Source organism: Thunnus albacares, chromosome 3 (genome assembly GCF_914725855.1).
Source record: "Thunnus albacares chromosome 3, fThuAlb1.1, whole genome shotgun sequence".
Taxonomy (NCBI): Eukaryota; Metazoa; Chordata; class Actinopteri; order Scombriformes; family Scombridae; genus Thunnus; species Thunnus albacares.
This window is the reverse complement of record NC_058108.1, coordinates 6,758,212-6,781,085: the sequence shown is the minus strand read 5'-3', so window position 1 is coordinate 6,781,085 and position 22,874 is coordinate 6,758,212. Positions and strand designations below refer to the sequence as shown.

General features: G+C 39.2%; 2 protein-coding genes across 6 annotated transcripts; one reads left to right on the top strand and one right to left on the bottom strand.

Moving 5' to 3' along the window:
* The first annotated feature begins 736 nt into the window (after window positions 1-736).
* On the top strand, window positions 737-7,063 carry ndufb7 (NADH:ubiquinone oxidoreductase subunit B7). Its single transcript, XM_044346029.1, has 3 exons — window positions 737-1,035; window positions 6,158-6,326; window positions 6,909-7,063. The coding sequence occupies exons 1-3, from the start codon at window positions 924-926 to the stop codon at window positions 6,994-6,996; spliced, it is 369 nt and encodes a 122-aa protein (XP_044201964.1). The 5' UTR covers window positions 737-923; the 3' UTR covers window positions 6,997-7,063.
* Window positions 7,064-7,781: 718 nt separating this feature from the next.
* On the bottom strand, window positions 7,782-20,941 carry tecrb (trans-2,3-enoyl-CoA reductase b). Of its 5 annotated transcripts, XM_044346020.1 has the most exons (12): window positions 20,865-20,941; window positions 17,236-17,286; window positions 11,824-11,875; window positions 11,640-11,684; window positions 11,418-11,521; window positions 10,834-10,949; window positions 10,026-10,131; window positions 9,786-9,858; window positions 9,662-9,705; window positions 9,437-9,494; window positions 8,736-8,824; window positions 7,782-8,467 (listed from the first exon to the last, which is right to left on the bottom strand). In XM_044346020.1, exons 1-12 carry the CDS (start codon window positions 20,877-20,879, stop codon window positions 8,294-8,296), a joined length of 927 nt encoding a protein of 308 aa, XP_044201955.1. In that variant the 5' UTR covers window positions 20,880-20,941; the 3' UTR covers window positions 7,782-8,293. The 5 variants fall into 5 exon arrangements, with proteins under 5 accessions (XP_044201955.1, XP_044201954.1, XP_044201957.1 ...); XM_044346019.1 differs by lacking the exon at window positions 20,865-20,941 and having other exon boundaries at window positions 17,236-17,536; XM_044346022.1 differs by lacking the exons at window positions 17,236-17,286; window positions 20,865-20,941 and adding an exon at window positions 14,884-14,905.
* Between the last annotated feature and the right edge of the window lie 1,933 nt (window positions 20,942-22,874).

The window sequence follows — 22,874 nt, the reverse complement described above, 5'->3', positions numbered from 1 at the left end:
TATCTTATATACAGTGTGGTTTGGGGCCACGGTGCAGTAGACCACTAACTCATGCCACACTAGAAAATAATGAATATTGAGCTGAACTGTAATGTTTGTGTCGTTTACACCATTAACCTTAATCCTGCCGACTGGGGTCCCTGCAGACCCCAGAGGTTTACTTTTTGCCATATCTCTTTTTTTGCCATATAACTTTATTCTATCATTCCAATTTTTCATGATTTTGTCAATCAATTTGTTCCTAATAACTTCATATCATTGTTTTCTGTTTGATTTAATTAGTGCTTTTTAAAAATACCAGCACCCAATTCTGCCTCTGCAGTTTTAATAGATGGAACTATTTATTGAGTTCATGTTTGCCATGGGTCCCAATTTAAAGTATCACACACTATGGTGGCTCTGTGGAAAGATTGTACTCGAGATAAAAAGTGCAGTTGGTATTAAAGAAAAGTATATATTTTCATCTTACACAATATGTAACTTTCCTTAAATAATAATAATCTGTTTTTTTCTGATGATATTAATCACATAACTACTAATGATTTGAGTAGAAATAAGTTAATATTTTGCTATGATGGTTGTTTCTCACAGTAGTTTATTCTTGGGAACCAGTCGGTAGTCCTTGTATGTTAAATATGTTGGTAAGATGAGGGTTAAATATATAACTGAATCAGTAATTTCGTCATTATATTGATAATGACATTTTTAAGTTGTCAGCGGAACCTTTGTTACTTGGCTACGGGGACGGTGTTTCTGATACACCGCTCGGCTGTTATTTCCCGGGGAGAGGCGGAAGTGGAGACAGCGGGCTTGTGGAGGTGACCGAATGGCAGATAGCTGAATAATTTTGGAAACACTAGCTTATAGCGGAGTTTAAAGCGAACAGAAAACATTATTATTGTTTAGCTAACAGTGCTTAAACCATGGGAGCTCACCTGGTCAGACGGTACGTCACCGAGACGGACACTGAGCCGGACCCGGCGAGGAAATACGAGTTCGACCCTCAGTTCGGCTTCCCAGAGAGAAAAGAAAGAGGTTAGTGTGTATGCTCACAAACTGCAGCATGCTGCAGACTGGAAGTAGTCAGCATGGTATAACATTAACCTTTAGCTGCATATGTTAACTAGAAGCTCCCATTTATTTCTACGAAGACTACAGATGTGCCGTAAAGCTGCGTTAACTGACGCTGAATGTCATCTGTGTTGTTACTAGGGCTGTAGTCTCCTGGTCGATTAGTTGGTCGATATGCTCTCGTCCGATCAAATTCTCAGTGGTCGAATAATCGCCGTGTTACTTCCATAAGGAGAAAAGTGCTACATCAATAGCTTTCCAGGATTAATCCATTTCCTGCGGCGGCAGGGACAGACTAACAAATTACCTGTGAAAACAGGGGTGTATTCAAAACACCTCCGTTGTTTCACAACTGTGAACTCGCTCAACCTGATGGAGACTGCTGGGTCAACCTGTACTCAACGTTTACTGAACGTTTACCTGAACGTTTAGTGAATCAGTGTTTCTCCTATGATTATAACAACGAGAACCCCCACCAGGCTTATATATATACATATATAAACAAACAAATGTATATATATTTTTGTTTGTTTTTAACCTTTATTTTACCAGGCAAGACATTAAGAACAGTTTATTTATAATGACGGCCTGGCAAGTGTCAGAAGACACGTGAAAGGGGGAAGGAGGGCAGGGGACAACAACAAAAAGAAGAGCAACTAATCAAACAGAAGTAAACAGTAAGTAAAGTAAAACATACACAAGTATTAACCAAATAGAAGCAAAACATTTACAAGTGTCGTTGAAAATATCCATAAGTAGGCCCTTAAAAGCAGAGACTGAGATAAACTTATCCAGTTTTAGTGATTTTGTAACAAGTTCCAGTCATTAGCGGCAGCAGACTGGAATGACAACAGGCCAAAGATGTGTTGGATTTAGAGGCATTTACTCGACGTAAGAGGAAGACCGTGTGTTGTTCTTGGACACAAATATTGGCTTCAATAAATGACTTAAATTGGGGGGTGAGTATCCAAGAAGAGTTTTATAAATAAGCGTAAACCAGTGTATTTCAGGATGAGTATGCAGAGAGGGCCATTTAACCAGAGATTACAGAAGACAGTGGTGTGTTTTAAATGGAGCGTTCAAAAAATATTTTTTTAATGCCAAAAATAAAGCCAAATATCCATTCATTCAGAAAACAATAGCATTTGGGAACCTCTGTGCAACGCTGTTCTGAAACATGAGTCAACCTCTGTGTCATTACCTGGGAAAAGTGAAGGGGGTTAGCTCCAAAGTTAGCAACCATGGGTTAGCCTAACCTGAAGACACTAAACAGAGAAATAGAGAACGGAGAAATATGTGGCTGCTGAGTTCACTCTGTCCCGTAACATCCAACAATCACTCCCCCGTGACTAATCGATTAGTTGAAGACTATGTATGATTTCAGTTGACCAAGATTTTCTTTGGTTTATTAGAGCCCTAGATGTTACTGAAAACTGAAAGAACTGAAAAGTCGGATTGGTGCATCCCTATTTCAGATGTTTTAATACAGAAAGTGTTTGAAACCCATGACCAAAGTAGTCATACTTCTTGTCATTGTGTTACTTATGAATGGAATTATAGTGGAAATAAATTATTCCCCTTTTTGCTGGGGACCCCTAGAACTCCTCCGAGGACCCCTGGGGGTTCCCGGACCCCACTTTGAGAACCACTGACGACATGTGTGACGTTAAGACAGTAACAGAAAACAAGTAGGCATCATAATAAAATGAAGATAACATAAAGGACATGACTTCACTTTCAATTTGTTGATACAGTTAACAGGACAAAGAGTAAAAATAAGAATAGTAAATAAATACATAAATATAACAGAAAAGTTAGGCAATAAAATTAGATTTCTAGAGTTCTTGGAGCACACTAACTGTATGTGCACATTTTTTATTGTTTATAAGTTGGATAGACTCAAAATATGTTGATACTGTAACCTCCTAAGTCAACAGATAAAGACAAAGACAAGATATTTATATATTTGACAAGTCACAAGCTAATCATTATATGTTTAATGTAAACTACTTTTTTAGCTGACATTCTCAATTATTTCAGAAGACATTTGAACCACCAGACACAGGAACAGTTTCTTCCCCCTCGCTGTCACACTTATGAACAGTTAACTCACTGTAGCACTGTGCAATAACCCTAAACACTATAATACCCTCTGCACCTACAAATTATATATATATTCATTTAGTTTAAATTACAAAATGTGCATTCCATTTCACTCATTACTGTATATTTAAACAGGATGTATATATATTGTACATAACTACCTTCTTCTAATTAAATCCATTTTTCACCATTTAATATTTATCTCAGCACTCTTCACTTCTTTGCACTATTTGTATCCCGTTTACAGCTAACAGAAATGGTTTCACCTGTATACATATTATCATTCCTTGTGTATTTTTTTCTGAAGATTGTTTTGTTGTTATTCTGTACATTGAGAGCCACTAAACCGGAGTCAGACTCCTTGTATGTGTAAACATAATCGGCCAATAAAGATGATTCTGATTCTGAAATCTAGATTTCAGTTTGAAATCAAATGTCAGCTGACTTGTTGTGTTGATTTTCACAACATTTGTAGCATATTTGACACACTAAACAAAACTCCTACGATATATTTGTTTAATAAATAACAAACGCTATATGTATATATGAAGTGTGTTGCTACCAAAGGTGCCTGGTTGGTCCTGATCATCATATTGAATCTGATGCCTTCAGGGCCTGTGGGGATCTGGAGCTCTTTATGTACAGTGTGATTTGGGGCCACATTGCAGTTGCCCACTAACTCACGCCTTGCTAGAAAATAGTGAATATTGAACTAAACTTATATTTAGCAGGTATTTTGGTAGTTTTTTAATGTATAGATACAGATTCATGCAAAGGTAAAATACACATAAAAACGTATGCAATGTTATTTCTTGTGATGTGATGTTTTATTGAGACAAATCCTGGAGCTGCACCAAACACAGAAGGGTCATTCTGTGTCAAATCAGACAAAGTTGTTGTAGCACCGTCTCAGATTTCAAACCTTGTCTGTATCATGAATGGGTCCCAAAACCAAGGCCTGTAAAATATTTCTGTTCAAATTTTTATAGCTTCAAAAACACCTTTTATGTGGGATGCCATGTTTGGGCATTAATATCTTGACAAGTATTGTTCCTAGCCTCACCAAACTTTGTAGGATGAAAGACAAACATGTGTTCTGTTTGCCAAAACCATTAAAAATACTGCATGCCATTTTATTTCTATAAGGCCCTAGATTTGGAAAAAAGTGCAAAATTCCTACATGAGAGTGATAGCGAAGGTATTATAAACCAACATTTTTGCACCAATATGATATCAATCATTATTTTTTCTGCAAATATAATCTTTTATTAATTTTGTGCCAATATTTGAGGTCTCTACCACTATTGGACATGAAGATATTATGAATAAAAGAAAGCGTGGTAGCATATTTTGGTCATTTTCATAGGACCAAAATGGTACGTGGAGTAGTCAGTAGGAACATATTTAGATGGAAATAGCTTGATGTGTGGTTATTAAGGTTACAAAGTGCCAGCGTCCTTCTGTTTTTCCTTCATACAAAAATAGATTTGAGAGATATTTTACTTTTAGCAGAAAAACATCCATTTTAGGATTGTTTTGCCTCAGTATCTCCATGATTATTGAATTCCTGTGCCATAGGAATAGTAAGAAATAAAGGATAAACATGTTTTCAGTATGTTCATTGGAATAAAGGGCATCTGCGATGGGAACTGTGTCTCCAGTAAGGTCCTGGATATTGAAAACAAGTGAAATATTTTGATAAAACCTCTGGTATAAGGAGGAATAAGTGGTATCCTAAATGACCCTTTCAGGCTCCAGTGGGAGTATCTCAATATGTTTCCACATAAAAGGCTGGATGTGTTTATGCATGTAAATTTACAGAGTGAACATTAGAAAGCTATAAGCTATGTCTGTTAGTAAAGAATATAGCTTGTTTAATGACCTGTAGTAAAATGAGCCTACAGAAACCACAACAGTATTTCTTTACTCCAATCAGTATCTCAGAGGCTGGGACACAGAAGTATAGATAGTAAAGGCAGACCCTGTTTATTCATTATGAATGGAGTTAAAACAAAACCTTTAACTATGTGTATTTATCTATGAAGGGAACATGGAAGAATATTGGCACTTTTTACACTAAATATACATACATTAAGCTATTTCGACATTTCCATGTTTCTACTTTCTACCCCACATACCATTTTGGTCCTATGAAAATGCTCAAATACTGGCACAAAATTAACAAAAGATTGTATTTGAAGAAAAAAAAAAGATTGATACCATATGGGTGCAAAAAATGGGTTTATAAATACCTTCAATGTGACTCTTGTTTAGGCATTTTGTAATCGATAGGTATGCAGTACAAACTTAATGGTTCAGTCATACTGAGAACATGTTTGTCTTCCATCCTACAAAGTTTGATGAGGCTATGAATAATACTTTTCAAGATAATAATTCCCAAACATGGCTTCCAAGATAAGATGTTTTTGGGAGTAAAAATTTAACAATATCAAGGGTCCAAGAAATATAAAAATGTTGGAACTGAACTAAAATATTTTACAAGCCTTAGTTTTTGGACCCAAACATTATAAAGACAAACGTTGAACACAATCTGAGATGGTGCTGCAACCAGTAAATGAAAATAAACCAGATTTAGACATATTATCTTAAGCATAAATAACCACAGTCATAAAGTCATTGTCAATGGACCCCACTTTAAAAATGTCACCTTGTCAAATTAATGAATGGTGCACTTTTAGCTTGATGCATGGAAGGGGCTTTGGGTTGGTTAGGAAACCCCATGTTTGTATAAAAGAGTTACAACATCGAGAATATTAAATGCTACGAAAACTATGTAGAGTCTATCCTGGACCGGACTTGTATAACACAGTTTCGACCACTCCTTGAAACTCTCTCAAGTATCATTTAACACCAAATCCAAGTCACAGTGTAGCCGCTGACTCATGTATATTATCAGAATATGTATTCACATCAGATCCTTGTACATTGAAAGATGACTGAACATGTTTTATCCCTTCGGCAGAGATGGTAGCCAGCCAGGACCAGATGAATTTGGCCCAGCTGCCTTTGGAGCAGAGGGACTACTGTGCTCATCACCTCCTGAAACTCATGAAGTGCAAGCGAGACAACTGGCCCAACTTCCTGGCCTGCAAGCATGAGAGACATGACTGGGACTACTGCGAGCACCAGGAGTAAGTGTGTTACAGTAGAGAAAGAGTTGAGACATGCGGAAGGTTGGGGGTTTTTTTATATAAGACTGACTTTTCTAGACGGTAAAACTTTCAGCAGACCCTTTTTAATGGGTTAACTATATGTAAGGCCATTTGTTATGTATAGAGAGAAAACTGAGGTTAATACAGTCAAAATGAAATCAAATGGACACAACAAAAGCCCAAGAAATCAGTCTACTTTAACTGGCTAGTATCTTCTAAGTAGTATGACTCAAGTACATGTTTTCAGGATTGTCTAAACTAAGAAATTTCCATTTTCTAAAATCAAAATCCACAATTAAATCCCACAAAAACTCAGAAATCTGGATATATTCTTCTCCTTGTTTGAATGCCTAGTCTGTAGCTGGGCTTTAAACATTGTACTATTTCTAAATGCAATAAAGAAAAATATTTTTTGAAGTCAGAGCATTCTTCAGTGTGAGTTAAACTTTTAACGGCACTTGTGAGTGAATTCAAGAACCTCAATTTCCCGTCCTTGTTAAAATGTGATATATATATACATCCAGCTTGTTAACTGTGTACTCCGTGTGTTTCTGTCTCCAGCTATGTGATGCGTATGAAGGAGTATGAGAGGGAGAGGAGGCTCCAGCTGAGGAAGAAGAGGATTGAGGCCCAGGCTGAAGCTGCATGAGCAGTACTGATTTCTTCTCTGTATATACCCGCTGCTGTTCACATTAAACAATCTTGTTTAAGCTCTACACACTCGGAGTCTTGATTAATGTCTAAACACCCCGTTCTTTTCTGGCAGCTGTTTTTTAATTTGATTTCTAGAGAGGAGTCCATGGTCCAGGGACAAAATGATTGGTCTTTGTCAGTCAGCACCACCATGTGGCCATTGGTGGAAAAACTCCTCAACTGTGAGACACTTGTACCCTTGTTCAGGACACTTCTGCCTAGTTAGACTACAACTAAAATAGATTACCCACCGTAATGAATATTTTCCCATATCTGTCTTTACCAATTATTACACACACACAATACTTGAGTCTGAATAAGTTATTCATATTTTGTTTTCAATCTACATTTTCCTGTATTCGGTTACCAAACTATTGCAGGTATGGCCTGTTTGACATAAACTGTCATATATCTTGAACACATTATGTCACTGCAGCCAAACTTAGATGTTAGATAATACATTTCAACCCTGACCGACTCTGCAAATTGACCATTTTGCCTGTTGATGACACTACATTAATATGTTAAATGTTACGTAACTCTGCGGTCCTGAGTTCTAACTTCCCTGAAAGAATTTAGCTATTATTCACAAATCATGGCTTGGACAAAAGCTTTGTCATTTAACTTAACACTTGGTTTTCCCATTACAGTATGTAGAATAAATATCACATGTTTACACACAGTAGATTAAAGTCATTAATGATACACCTGTAATACTGCACATGACTGAGCAAAGCAACATTTTGTTTACCTTTTTTTTAATAAATTACTTCATCAGACATCAACAAAATTAAATGCTGTCATGGTTTTAAATTTAGATTAATGGATATCAAAATGGAACAATTCAAGATTTGCTGTATATCACCAGATGCAGATTCAGCCCCAAAACAACAGTATCAGATGTCATGAGAGTGGTGGGACATCTCTCCGACTTACACTATTTATGTACAGTAAAGAACGCTCTGGAAGCTCAAATGCACACACATCAATTAACCAATCAGAAAGGGTTTGTTTGTGGGTAATAAAAAAACTTAGCAAGTGTAGTGTTTTACATTTTCACTCAACATGACAGGGATCAAGAACGGGAAGGGAAAGAAAATTTGGGCTGGGGGGTGGGGTTAGATTCTTTCAGTCGGTCTGGTAAGTGTGGATCCAGTGTAGATTTAGGAGGAAATTAAAAAAAGGAGGGCACCCTTTCACTTTTGGGGTGGAGAGTTGGAGCTGAATGGGTGAGGGAGTGACTATGTGGTCCTCTACAGGATGAAGGGCACGATGGGTGAGCGGAGAGGAGGGTAGTCGCGGAACTCCTTCAGGTAGCTGCGGTGCTTTCCCTTGGCCCACACGGTCATCTGGATGAACCCCACCAAGGTGAAGAAGGCCACCGGAAGACACTGAGTCATCAGAGTGAAGCCAAGCCAGGAGCCCAGCTGCAGGAGGAAGAGGAGGAGGAGGAGGGAGGGGTGTTACATACAGACTGACACCACCAGAGGGCAGGAGCTGCAGGTCTAACACTAACAAAACCTTCAGTGTTCTGTCAACCAAAGGGAAAAACAAATGGTGCAATATAAACTACGTGGTTTAAACCTCCAGCTGTGTAACTAATGTTAAGTACTCTCTTAAGCTTAGTTTGATAATTCATCACTCTGTGTTCCAGTAAGACTCTTCAGCTATCACATGCTAAATAAAGCATGTTACCTCATAGGTGTAGTTGGGGCAGGAGACCAGCAGGAAAATCCAGGTGAAGGGGTTCTTGGTTGGATAGGGAATCTTCCTGGTCTTGGAACCTGGATGAAGAGAGCAAAAGAAAGGAAAGAAAGAAAGAGAATGTCAAAGAAAGTTATCATTTTTAAAAAAATCTACCTACTCGTTCTTATGTTTACATTTTGGGTCTGTCGTCATAAGCAACCAGTTGACCACAAATATATTTCAATAAGAAGTGATTTACAGAACTGTTACCAAAACCTATTTTTTAATTTTATTTCCTCAATATTATTAGGAGCTGAAATACAGAAAATATAACTGTGGCCAAAACAAGGCTGCTATTAATGATTATTTTCATTATTGATTTCAAATAATTGATTGATTGATTGAAATATAAAATGTGAAAATCACAGTTTCCTAAAGCCCGGTATTACGAAAATGGTATACAAAATGGTATCAGATTTCTCTGTTTGTCCAACCAACACATCAAAATCGAAGGACATATCAAGGAAAATCTTTACAATTAGAAGATGGAACTAAGGAAATGTTTGGCTTTGTTGCTTGAAAAATGATCTACATAGTTGCCGATTATTTTTCCCGTTGATCCATTAATCGACTACTTGTTTCAGCTGTAGTTGTAACTATACAGTTGTGTGTTTGAGCGACAGATGTATAAGTGTGACTGGTGTGTGTACCTGGCGGACGGAGGTTCCTGAGAGCAATGTGGATGGAAAAGTTCCCGACCTGACAGAACTAAGAAAAAAAGAGCATATATCATTGATAAAAATGAAGTCAGGGCCTGTATCTAAATAAACTCATCTTAAAAAAATACAGTTGAAGTAAATGTCACCCTTGTTTATACTCATCAGTCAAATCAAATGATGCTTTATAAATTAAAGAACAAAGTGATGAATATTTACCAAGAAAATGATGAGGGCCAGTCTAATCTGTTGCTCCCCGTAGACTATAACAAAACACAATTAACGTAAGTACAGATGAAAAGGAGTTACAGTGACAAACAGGTTCGTGTAGGTGTATACTCACTGGGTGGTGTATACAGCGGGTGGTTGATGTAATAGGCCATCCATGCTGCAAAGCCCCAGTAGTAGGTACAGTTCTGAAACAGAGAATGTGATGGGAACGTTGTCATCGAGACTTCCTTGTGGTGGTAGATACACTTCCGTTAATTATTCAGCTTTTACTCCGTGTAACCCACATGACATCTTTGCAGATATTAATGTAAGGAAAGATGTGACGGTGTGTGAGTGGCAGAATGTATCTCACCTTAAAGATGTTGCGTAACGGCATGGTTCCATGAGAGAAGCGATGGACAAACAGCGTCTCCAGCAGCCTCTTCACGTAGTGAAAAGAGTGACACATACAGGCAAGACTGGAAAAAGCAGAGACACAATGTATAAAAAATAAGGCTGCTGGTACATGGCATCCTCTCAGTGAGAACAAATCATTCATTGACTGTTTTATCATGCTCTGTCTAGATAGGATTTTAAGGCTCATTTCCACATTGATATGAAAAAGCATGGTTTAAAGGAATTGTTTGGTATTTTGGGGATACTTATTGGCTTTCCTGCCTAGAGAAAGATGAGGGTCAGCTTAGCTTAGCATAACAGAGCATGACTAGCCGTTTCCAGAGGCAAACAGCTTCACCAGGCTCGGTCCAATATTAACAAAACTGCCTACCAGCACCTCTAAAGCTCTCTAATTACCACCTTATATATCTGTCTTTGTATCTCTGTCTCTCCTGGAGTCTTGTTGTCACTGTGAGGTTGACAAGCAACCAGCAAAGACTACAGGAAATCACTGTGCCTGGCCAAGAAACTGACCCACACATAACCCACCGTAACTGATTTTAAACTAATTAAACAAACAAGATACAACCTGTAAATTAGTGAGCTTGACACCTTTGCGCTAAGCTAAGCTAACCTGCTGCTGGCTGATGCTAAATATTTAAGGGACAGACATCAGATTGGTATTGATCTTCTCATCTGATTATCTGCAAGAAAGTTAATACGTGAAGGAAGTAAACTGTGCATTTCCCAAAATATTTGTGAAGGCCTGTGTTGGAGACACTCACTGTACGACCCAGTGTTTACTGGTAGTAAAGTCATATTTGGGTGCATAGATGAAGGGAACTCTGAAGTAGAACATCAGATAGATGACCAGAGGACCGGTATACTCGGTCAGGAAGACCTGAGGAAAAGACAGAAAGCAGGACAGCATGAGTCACAGCTGTTACACATTATCTAGTGCTAATGAAGTTTGTTATATTTTCTTCTCCCTCAGCCTGGAGACTCAGTTTAACTCAGATAAACAAACACTGAGCACATACTTGTATTCATTTTTAGCCTTTGTTGTTGTCATGCTGGTGATTTATTGACTTGCTGATGTCTTAGAAAGATAAATATCCACCTTCTGCTTCCCTTCCCTCCTATCTCAGTCACTTCGTGCCTCTCCTCCAATTCCCAGCGACTGTAACTTCAGCAAATTAACCTCAGAGTCAAGAGGAAAACTTCTGCCCCACACATACACACAGTCCTTTTTTACCCAGCGGGAAATCTCGATATAGCCCTGCTTGATCCCACTCGAGCTCTGATAAAATGTGGGCTTGTCAGGACTCTGGACTGGGTCTGACTGTCCCTGTGTTTGGACTGTACTCACTGTGACCCAGCTGATCTGAGCTCCCAGGTCTCTGAAGTAGAACGTTGCCGTGGTTCCCACAGGAAGATTCTGCAGAACATCCTCGTCCTTCAGAGACTTCCCCTCTGAAACACACACACACGTCAACTTAAAAACACACACTGAGATTTACATTAAATTATAGTTATCGATCATCACGTTCTTTAATTATACTGATTACCCATCACACTTTTGCTGACTTACTGGGGTCGAGGCGAATGGACTGTCTTGCTGGGTACCACTGAGGATCTGAAACAGTCATATAAATACTTAACAGACATCTTAAGATGGGACATAAAGTAAGTATTTCTATGTGCAGCTTGAAGATTTACTTGATCTTGAATCTGATTTATGAGGCTTTAGTCGCCTGCAGAGAGATGACACTCACGGGTCTTGTGGAACATAGACTTGATCTCCCCGATAGTGGCATTTGGCTCAACCTACAAATAACACCGCAATAAATAAGCAGAGGGACATGTACAGACATAAACACACAAAGGAACAGATAATAACCCTGTTTTCCATTCATGATGGTGATTAGTGATAAATTTAGCTCTGGCTGTGCTCACACACCCCATGGACGCGGGCTATTTAACAGCTGGTATTAGGGTTTTAAAGAGCCTAGACACACACACACACACGCATATAACCACAGCCAAAGTACACGACCTTGTGCCAGGCTGCCAGCAAATGGCCAAACTACCACAAATATCAACACAATGGCAACAACACAGAAACAAGAGGACACAAATGCAAATCTGCTAGCAGCTGTGTGAGGCTGAGCAACATGCTAACACCGGCATGACAACATGCTCACATTTGACAACGCTAACGTGCTGATGATGCAGGTGATGATGCTAACCATGTTCACCATCTTAGTTTAGTGTGTTAGCATGCTAACCCTTGCTAATTAGCACCGACCACAAAATACAGCTGAAGTTGATGTGAATATCCTTAATTCAGCAGGTATTGGGTCATAAATCAAAAGTATTGGACAAATTCAAATTTGTGACTTGATGACGGAGCGAGATGAAAAGTCAGGGATCATCAAAGTCTTTACATTCTGCAGGGGGACGTGAATGTCTAATTTTATGGCAATCCAATCACAGTAGTTGTTGAGATACTTCTGTCTGGACCAAAGCGGTGGAACCATCATGAAATCAAAGAATATGAAATATAAATTTCTCCCCTCTGATTTCTCAAAGGACACACAGGACCAGTGATTTACAGAGCAGATATATGTGCTGTAGCTTTAAAGTGTGGTGAAAACTGTAGCCTCAAGGGTTTTATGTTGACTGTCACATATTTTGTTTGGAATATTTTTGACCGTCTGACACTTATAATCTCTCCAATCAAAATGAGTCCAGAATTTAATTATTAGGTGTTTTTCTAAAAAAAAACTTTGAGGATCTTTGAGGATCCAGCTGAGACTTTAGTTCCTGTTACTCTGTGGCCCTGTTCACACCTGGCATTAACATGCATCTTGAGTGATCCGATCTAAGTACAGGTGTGAACACACCCGAGATGCGTTGAGGACGCTTTGAGATCTGATCACTCAGACCACATTTGGAGGTGGTCTGGGCCACATGTGGCCACATTCATTTAGCAGTGTGAATGTGAATGTGTCCTGGGCCACACTGAAGGACCACCTACTCAACTGATGTCCTCTATTTTTTTGACAGACTTGGCATGGGAAGGGCACTGCGGCCTCCGTCCAAAGCTGTGTTCCACTTGTTTGGTAACAGAATAAAGAAATGTATTATTTTGTTTTTCATGTGAATTAAAAAAAAATGAAATCCACTTCCCATGTTTTCCTGTTTTTCTCGTTCCCCTAACCTGTTATCCTTTCCTTATCTTAAAAATCAACAATCAGAATAGAAATTAAACCAAAACCAGAAAATCAATTGTTTTTCTCTTGTCTGTCTAAAAAATATTTCAGAAGCTAAAACGTTTAATTCTGTTTCCCCAGGATAGTTTCTTCTGTCCTGTCAAGTTGATACAGTTTTTAGTTTTGCTGCTTCACTGTATGAACCTGGACTGTGTGTGTGTGTGTGTGTGTGTGTGTGTGTGTGTGTGTGTGTGTGTGTGTGTGTTTAACAGCTGAGCTTTTGGATGTGTAGAAGAACACAGAACATTTCCACTTGTGATCTGATCACAACAGATGCATGTTAATGCCTGGTGTAAACAGAGTATAATTTACCTGGGTTGTCAAACCTTTCATCATGACCTTATGACTGACCTCACAAAGGGGAATTTTTATGTTTAAGCCAATTTACTATAAATGGTAGGTGTACACTTAATATTCCTGCTGCCCAGTGCTGCCAGTCTTTATGGTTTTTCTTTTAAAAATGATTTTAGTATTCTGCTGTTATACATATCATGTTTAGATTTACCTGTGAAGCACTTTTGACTTTTCCTGACCTGTTTCAAATGTTTAGATTTTAACTGCCTTTAACCAACTGTTTCTATTCATTTTAGTAGGTTATGAAAAGAAACTTAAGAGACCTGAAACGTGCTTGAGATGAATGAACATAATCTCTACCTCCATCCTTTGTGCATGATACATTTTCTACCTTATGCAAGTTTTAAGTCTCTGAAACTTCAAATTATAAAGTCCAAACGTGAAAATCATTTTATTCTTTAGCTGTACAGCAGGAGCGCAGTGACTGAGTTTAATACCAAGACCTAATCTATTAGTCTTTCCTTATATGAGCGTGAAAACACACAATCTGCATGACATCATTGTAACAGCTCAGACATCTGCAATAAAAAGTCTCTCAAGCCTCTGACATTTATGACCTCAGTGACAAGTTTCTCAAAGCATTTTAGTGTTGATCCTGTGTTTGCCTGCTGGCCTGGACAAGGAGAACTAAGATGTTTTTTTGTGAAATGTATACTTGTATAATGCAATCACAGTGTCCAAGCAAGGTTGTGACACGAGAGGAGACAAAAGCAGCAAAACTGAAAAAAATATATAAATACGTTTCTCTGTGGCTTTCTAGAGAAGCTCATGAATCTACATATAGGTGTGTGAGAGGCCAAACTACACCAAACAAAGTACAGACAGATAGAGAGCATAAATGTTTGCACCTTGTACTTCGTCGTTCCTCAGACATTAAATGATAAGTTACTTTTGAACCAGCGTATCATTACAAAGCAATTTGAGCATTGAGTTTGGCTGATAAAACAGAGTAGATGTGTCATCAGATGCTTAGTAACTGGCAGTCCTGTGTTAAACAACTTTATGGCCTTGTTCAGTATAAACAGTACAGTAATACTATAAATAATCTCAGCACTATGGTTAGAACAAAATGGCCAAAAGAGTTATTTTTCAGGGGATTTTAACGAAATGTAAATAAACTAGAGATAATTTCCTCAATTTCAATGCTTTCAGCATGAAATTAGAAATATGATTTATATTTTGTAATTGTTTTTCTATTGAACTCACCAAGTGACTTCCCTCACAGACTGTGTGACCCCGCTGTAGTAGCCTGCAGCTGTAATTGACTTAGCTTCTGTTCGTGTCGTCCTGAGGACCACGTGCCATTTTCAGCAGGATGACATCATTAAGAAACTACCTCTCTGTGACCCCTGTAGGCCCCCCCTTCTTTCTACAGGCTTCATTCAGTACTGCGATTATGAGTTTGTCCTATAAAACCTGACCCAGACATGATACGAAGACTTCAATTTTATTTCTAACTCTGTTAACCCACTTTAGGAAACCAGTCACCCCAAAGGGCCCTCTGTCCAGATCCAGATCTATATCAGTCATAACTGTGAAACTGCCTCTCCAAAAAGGTGTTAAGATTGTGGATGCCATCACCATGGAAACTCTGCTAATCCGACAACACGGTATAATCCAACAAGGATAGCACCTTACACTTGTCAGTCGTGAGGAGCAGCCTTTGATAAGCCGAGTCTGTCCTGGCTGACAGGGTAACACCACTGTAAACTTGGCTAATGCACCGCCACACACCAACAGGCCTCACACCAACGATATACTGAACCCTCCTAAAGCTACAGCACTGGCCTACAGGCCTAACAAATTAATGCTGTCTAACACAATAATAACAAAGTACAGGCCAAGTTATAATTACTGTAAATATACCTGATAAAACACGCTTAGACGTTCTATCAAAATAAATTTGACTGATGCCTTTTAGTCTGGACTTTAATCCACAAACCAGACTGTAGTGCAAAGATTGTTGTTCTGTGCAATCTGGCACAGTACTGCTGCCAGTGATGTTAAACGTCCTGCAAACCATCAAGAAAAGGTGTTGACATGAACTGCAGAGATGTCTGGTTTTGACTCTGCTACCACTGTGACGATCAGAGAACTAGATACCTCATTTAATTAAAAAAAAAAAACAATTACACACCAACACCTGTACATATTTGTACTTTGCTTCCTCTTACACCCATGATTACTGGATTTATAATTTTTTATTCAGCATCTTTTTACTCTGTGTGTTTTACTTGTACTATACGGTGTGATGAAAGAGCACAACTTTTGTTCATGTACGTTTTTAAAACCTTTCCCTGTGAATGAAAGTGCCCTGAGATCACTTCTCTTATGATTTGGTGCTATATAAATAAAATAAATTGAAATTGAAATTGTTGATTCGTTGTGCTGCTACAAGCGAGTCCAAAACAAATTCCTAATCCATCAAAACCAATAATGCCATCCAACAACAAATGTTCTAATTTAAACGGTTTTCAAATGTATAAACAAAGACATAAATTATATTCTGACATTCATGTATGTATGTTATTTAGTTCATAGACGGTATCATAAGATCGACAAAAAACATTAAATTCTTTAATCTCTTTGCCAGATTTCAAAAGTAGAGACCTTTTCAGAGTTTTAGGATTGTAACAATGTGGGATACACCTCGTTCAAACACCTGAGACAGAGCAGCTAGCGGGACTAGAGTGAAACAACTGCTGACGACCTGGAACATGAAGTGATGAACATTTCACACAGAGAGGTGAAGTGTCTGGACACATTTTATTTATTGTTAGGAGAAAAGTGCAACCCTATATGTACTACCTCCAGTTGTACAAATATTAGGCTTGCAGACATGAATATTATGAATATCATTACTGATATTATGAATTCTATAATATTATACAGGAATACATTGACACAGAATTCCCACAGGAGCCTCACAGGATGTGGACACTGCTTGTTAATGAATGCAGAGTCCATAGACTGCGGTGGTGGTTTATTATTGTAAAGTAAACTGTACCTCGTATCACATGTCCCATACGATAACTGGTGCCTCAAAATTGACTACAGACTTGAATGAGCAGCTCTCTGACACACTCCGAAAGCTAAACTAAACTATTAAAGCTTAACGGGGGTAGAATTTATTCCAGGGTTGTCACACTCGTTTGCGGTAGTTATTCATGACATTTTGTCGACCCCCTTCGTGTGCGTGTGCCAAAGACACGTACCATACCCAGGTAACTGAACCCAGCAGTGTTGTGTCTCATGTTGTGTCGATGGTCACACTCACAAAGCTGACTGACAGTAACGAATACAACTATAGCAGCTCCAATGTGTTCTAGAGACACACACACACTTTTTACAGTAATGTAGGACTGCCAAATCGCACGTCGCCTTTAATGAACGTACAGACACACTCTCACACGCTCAGACACAAGGCCAATCAAATGTGCACCTACAGTCATTAAGACACTCATGGCAGAGCTGGGGTTAGTGAGGTATAATTACACTTAAATAAATTGAGATGGAAACTATTTAAATACAAAAAGAAGAAAAAGAAGAAGTTCTCACCTTGTCCAGGAAGCAGAGCTTGTCCTTGGTCTTGGCATCCAGTATCTCCACCTCAAAAAAAACAACAGCCTTTTTAGGTTTTTTAGCAGGTTTGCGTTTAACCGGGGGTGGGACCAGCATAGGGGCAGCCGCCGCTGCCCCGTTGAGCGCCTTTTTACCGCTGGTGGCCTCTAATGCTAGGGCATCCATGTCCACAGTCCTCCTCCTGGACTCAGTTTATTCCCTTCTCCCCCTCACTCTTCCCCTCAGTTCTCTCGTCAATCTCCACCTCTTGACTTGTCTATCCCAGATCCTCGCCAAGCTGGAAAGGAGAGGAGAGGGGCAGCACTCAGCTGTGGAAATAAATCTGTCTCCCCCCCTGCTGCCCCTCCCTCTTTCTCCTCTCTGTCATTCTCTCACCCTCCCTCCCTCTTTGCCCTCTCTCATTCCTTCACTTCTGGCGCACTGCTTTATTTAACTGCCAGCCGACCCCCGGAGCGCAGACATATGCCACATGTGTGTGCACAGTTGCATACATAGGAATGCCCAGCGCTCCCCTGGCAGACTGTCCACAGTAGATCATCTGCATATACAGTAACTCATGATGGAAACTTCTAGAGCAGAGGCTTCATTTCAGAGCTGCTGTTTTGGTTTGGAAATATAACCCCTCCTTAAAAAAGGACACCTAATGACCCCTGACACCTCTCAACCTCTGGCTAAGTGGGAAGAAGGAGGAGAGGCATTATGACCAACAGCAGCCCCCCCCCCCCCCCCCCCCCTCATAGTTTGACCACCTCTCTTCCTCTCACCAGCTAAATATAAACATCTATTGCTAACTCTGCATAACCAGACCCCCCACCCATCTATGTCTACGTATGATGTCACAGGCTCACTATTGATTACGCTTTGCAGGACTGTCATTCGGTCCTCAATGACTTCTATCTACAGCTTCAGCTAGTCATCCATGTCCATACTACAGCGTGTTGTACCTTGAAACCAAGCTTGACTGCCAGATCGCTCAGTCACACGCAGAGGGAGTCGCCCTTTCCTGCCACCAAGGGGTGATAATACTCCAGACTCTCATGGCTTAGTTGGGGCATTCCCCTTGGTGAAGCCCACCACCCCCCCCCCCCCTCCCCTCCGCACCCTCCAATTCTCTAATGACCAACAGTTGGAGATACAGTTTCCATAATGAATGAAAGACATATAGTCACAAGTGGCAACATGTAGGTTTTACACCAGACATGTTTTCTTTCTATATTTATATAGACAGTTCTGTTATGTAAAAAAAAAAAAAACCCCACTTTAAATCAATTTCACCCAAACATCCTTATGTTGCCCCAAATTTGGATTTTTGTTTTTGGTATGCACACTTATCACAGCGTCACATGTAGAGAAGCAAGCATCATTACAAAAAAAAAAACCCTTAAAAAAGCAAAACAAAAAAATTTTAGTCCTAGAGGCCTAAACTTGCTAATCATTAGGTTTTTGTGGCCTGAGGCAAACACTCATGTATACTTAAAAAAGGCAAGACACATGATACTGCAGTCGAGACTTATGGGAATTAACCACATCTGAGTCTTCTCTGTGCCAGGCATACCCACTGCCACCACATCTCCCCCATCTCGTCTATATAAAGCCTCTGTCTGGCAGTGACAGTCTGTCCTGGTAATGCGCTCTGGGCTGAGGGTGAAGCAGAGAGAAATGAGCTTTAATTGCGACACTGACCGGTGAGTGGAAGCATAGTTTTGCTGGCTTTTCCTGTACTTTCTGTCCATGATGTCACAAGGTAAGAGACTACTTGTGAAATCTATCAAAGATTGCATGTTTAGACAGACAAACAGACAATCTGGGAATGTTTGCACTGCCAGACAGAGATCACTGAAGGTGATGCAGCTCTCTGGTGCTATCTGGTGTAAATATAATGAAACTATGATTAAACTGGTCTAATGACCCAAATGGCAAACAAATTAAGATCAATTTACATGTAAGATACTGGGAACAGTGTCCCTGGAAAGAAATTGAACAAATAATTTTTAGTTTGATACTGTATTGCTCTTCATTTAGCCCTAGCTTCATATCAAAGTGCAAGATGTAAACTTCACGTGTTCTTCAAATTTCACACTGATGTGAACATTTCTCATTGAAGGTTTGCACTAGTTAATGTGTTGATTATGTGTATCATTTTCTGAAATCAATTAGCATACCCAGTCTAACAATGCATATACAGTATATTGGCTAATTCAGTTTCAGTGACCACATGTGCAAAAACCTTTGCACTCACTAAAAGTTGCTTATTGGTGTTGCACCATATACTGTGACCTGTGATATTCTGTGACCTGATAAAAAGGTCACAAGCTGTATTTTTATTAACTGTGACTTCAGAGTATTTCATAACAATCACAGATTTTGATAGCTGTAATCAGAAAAGATAGTGTCTGTCTGATCTGTCGATCCACCTGTCAGTTTTTCTTCCATAATTGACCTTCACAGAATATGAGGAGTCACATATTTCAGTCAGTGCAGCGCTGCATCCACTAGTTACTACGTGGGCACTATCAGTGGCTTCATAATACTTCAAAAATGTGCAGGCTAGTGGTATTCAACTGCAGGCAAGGGCATGGCCAAGGGTGATCTAGCTCTAGAGGTCATAACTGAAGATAGCCATTAAAAGGTGAGTCAAGCAGATTGATCAGGGGTCGCCTATGATTGACATATTGACCTGTGCACACCGGTGCAAACACTGAAAGGTAAAGGACTCACACAGTTATGAAATAAAAACTTCTTCACTAAAAGAAAATGTATCAATCCATGTATTTTTCATGAACTCAGCTTTTATCATTCTACTTTTGTTCTTCCTCACCCAGGTTGTAAAACCCACACCTATCTACAGAGAGGAGGGGAGGTGGAGGTGCCACTGGTTGGGTCAGTTTCAGTCAAGCTGCTTCAAATCCTGTCTGATGGGTTTTGGTGCTCATGAAACTATTTCTTAACATGTAGAGGAGCTTTCAGTGCTTGTGGTTGTGCAATAGTACCACAGGAAACATTAATTAATTACATTAGTGATGTAAAAAGAGTAAAACAAGGCTTTCTGCACAGTCAAGACTGGCTGCCACAGTATTTTATTTCTGAGTAGTGACTGACTTTGAGATGTTTAAAACATAAATAAATAAATAAATCGCACCCAAGCCATGAGGTTTAATGAAACAGGGCTGAGATTGCGCGCTTGACTGTTCACCTGCATTGTGTTGTAATAACAAGATAAGAAGCGCCTGAGTCACTCCAGCCAGAGACGGCGCATTATCCTACACAGAAACGTACAGTTCATATCGAAAACTTCACAAATTCAAAACACACTTCCTCATACTGTGGGTGGAAGTTGACTTTCAAACACGATAATTGCCGATACAGCCGTTAATTTCCGTACATGAAAGGCCACAAAGCTTCGGTCATAGCAACCAGCCCATGACAGGCGGTGTTGCTGCAGCATGCTGTAGTCCCTGCTCATTTTTAAAACTCTATAGTTGACTGTTCTGGTGGCTTTCACACTAGAAGAATACACCGGAAAATTCCACATTGGTAAAATTAATAATATTTTGGCCCCATAAGGCGTCCCATTGATGGTTTAGAGTTTCACGGACACTACTTACCTCGTAGTGCTTCATCTTGGCAGTTTGCACCCCCTTCCTTAATATCCCAGATGAGCGACAGAGCAGCTACCAATCAGCGGACTAATATGCGATTGGGCGGCCACGACATCCGCCACACAGCCAATCAGAACCGCCGGCAGTCAGGCGAGTACGCCCACAGTATCAGCGACGTAGCCAATGAGATTTGAGCAAATTGAGAGGTCGCGGGTATGCCAACATAATTGGATTTATTCATAGTTAGGCTTTATTGCTCTTTGAATAGCAGCTCTGTCCGTTTCTGCACAACCTTACTTAGACAACAGACTCTGATGCTGTATAGAAAACGGTTTGTATGTCTGCTGGTGACTTTCCCCTTCTTAATTCCTTGGAAAGTCCATTATTTTTCCATTTTCTTTTTCTTTCTTCCTTTTTTGCAGTCTTTTGGCCTTAAATCTTGATGAATTTTATGGTACTACATTTTAAACTTTCCATTGTTTTTCACATTTGTGCTTTACGAAGTCATATCTTTAAATATTTGCTTTCTCTTGTTATGTTTTCCTTGTATATGAATAGTGCTGTATAAATTAAGTTAGCCTTTTCTTGTCTGTTATATTGTTATATCTTATTATCTCAAATTAAAGCCATTATTGATTCTACAGGAAGGTTGTTATGCTTTGTATCAGTTTGGCACAGTTACTCAATAATAATTCCTTCAACAGCAAAACAAGACAACCCGGAGTCATAATGAGCACAAATTAATGGAGACTATACATTTTAAGGGATAAACATTTTGGTACCTCCCAATTCAAATATACAGAACACTGATGTTTCATACCTACTGTACATATGCCTGGTATGTGGACCTTATTCAAAGGAGCCATTATTTTCAATCTTGATGTCCCAATAAACCTAAATACACAGACCTGCATAACCCTAATGATACAAAAGTGAGGGGCATAACTTGCAATTGTTTCCTCTTTAAAAGAATATCTGAGCTCCAGCTTTTTAGAAAATAATCCTCCTCTGATTTGGGTGGGTCTGTAGGACTGTTACCACCTGCAGTGATAGTAAAAATGTCCCATGCCGCTCCCTGAAAAACAAGTTTTGCTTCACTTGAGACAAGTATCAGACAAATGGCATAATCACTATTTTACAAGCTAATATCAACTTTGTACTCCAATTTACTCATTCATTTTAAAACACCTTAAAATCTTTAAAAACACCATGATTGAATGAAACAGAGGACAGCTGCAGTGAACTGAGGAGGATTCTTTTATTATAACAATGCTTAACAACGCTTGTCTGTGTGTAATACTTTTTGAGACAGTATATAATGCTACATCCAGTGGCTTGTCTAATCTATTTTCCGTGAATACATTTTCTGACATGCTTACCCAAAAGATCTGTGCACAGAGTGTATTTGGGCACTATTTCCACTGCAAACATAGTACTGCATGTCCCAACATATCTCTAGTTGACATTTGTTTGAAAGACAGATGACATGGATCCAGTACAGTGCAGCTTTCAAGTTTTACACATATATGTTTTCCTGTTGTTGTACTTTAAAACACAAGCAGCACCACAAATCAACAAATGAATCAAATAAAATGGGCATAATGACCGATGTGTAATTATTTTAGACATTTTCTGACAAACCATCTAACCTGACCATCTCCCCTAAAGACTTTGGAGCCATTTTGATGCAACTGAAAACACATTTGGATAAGCCAGACAGAAAAACTTTATTAAATGTACTTAAATGTACTTTTTATTGGTTTATTTTTAAGTGGTCTATGACAGGTGATTTTTTTGGAAATATTTGTTTTGGAGGGCCTTGCCCTCCTGAAGGTGAAGTTATGGATGTTATGCCGGACACCTCCCTGTTGTGCACCACACTAGCAGCCAGTATACGACGGTGATAGTCTGAAAGGACAGGTTCAGTCTTTCAAGTATGTCTTAAAACAACAGTCATGTTGCAAAATGAACACTGAAAAAGGTTTAACTTGCTGTGATCATTCATATTGACCATTA

Excerpts from the sequence above, each read along its gene's own strand:
- ndufb7 (XM_044346029.1), top strand. The coding sequence starts at position 924 with ATGGGAGCTCACCTGGTCAGACGGTACGTCACCGAGACGGACACTGAG. Across the intron at positions 1,036-6,157 it reads CCCAGAGAGAAAAGAAAGAG|AGATGGTAGCCAGCCAGGAC; the intron begins GTTAGTGTGTAT and ends TCCCTTCGGCAG. Across the intron at positions 6,327-6,908 it reads GACTACTGCGAGCACCAGGA|CTATGTGATGCGTATGAAGG; the intron begins GTAAGTGTGTTA and ends TTCTGTCTCCAG.
- tecrb (XM_044346019.1), bottom strand. The coding sequence starts at position 17,424 with ATGGATGCCCTAGCATTAGAGGCCACCAGCGGTAAAAAGGCGCTCAAC. Across the intron at positions 11,876-17,235 it reads AGCTCTGCTTCCTGGACAAG|GTTGAGCCAAATGCCACTAT; the intron begins GTGAGAACTTCT and ends TGTTATTTGTAG. Across the intron at positions 9,495-9,661 it reads TGGCCCTCATCATTTTCTTG|TTCTGTCAGGTCGGGAACTT; the intron begins GTAAATATTCAT and ends TTTTTTTCTTAG.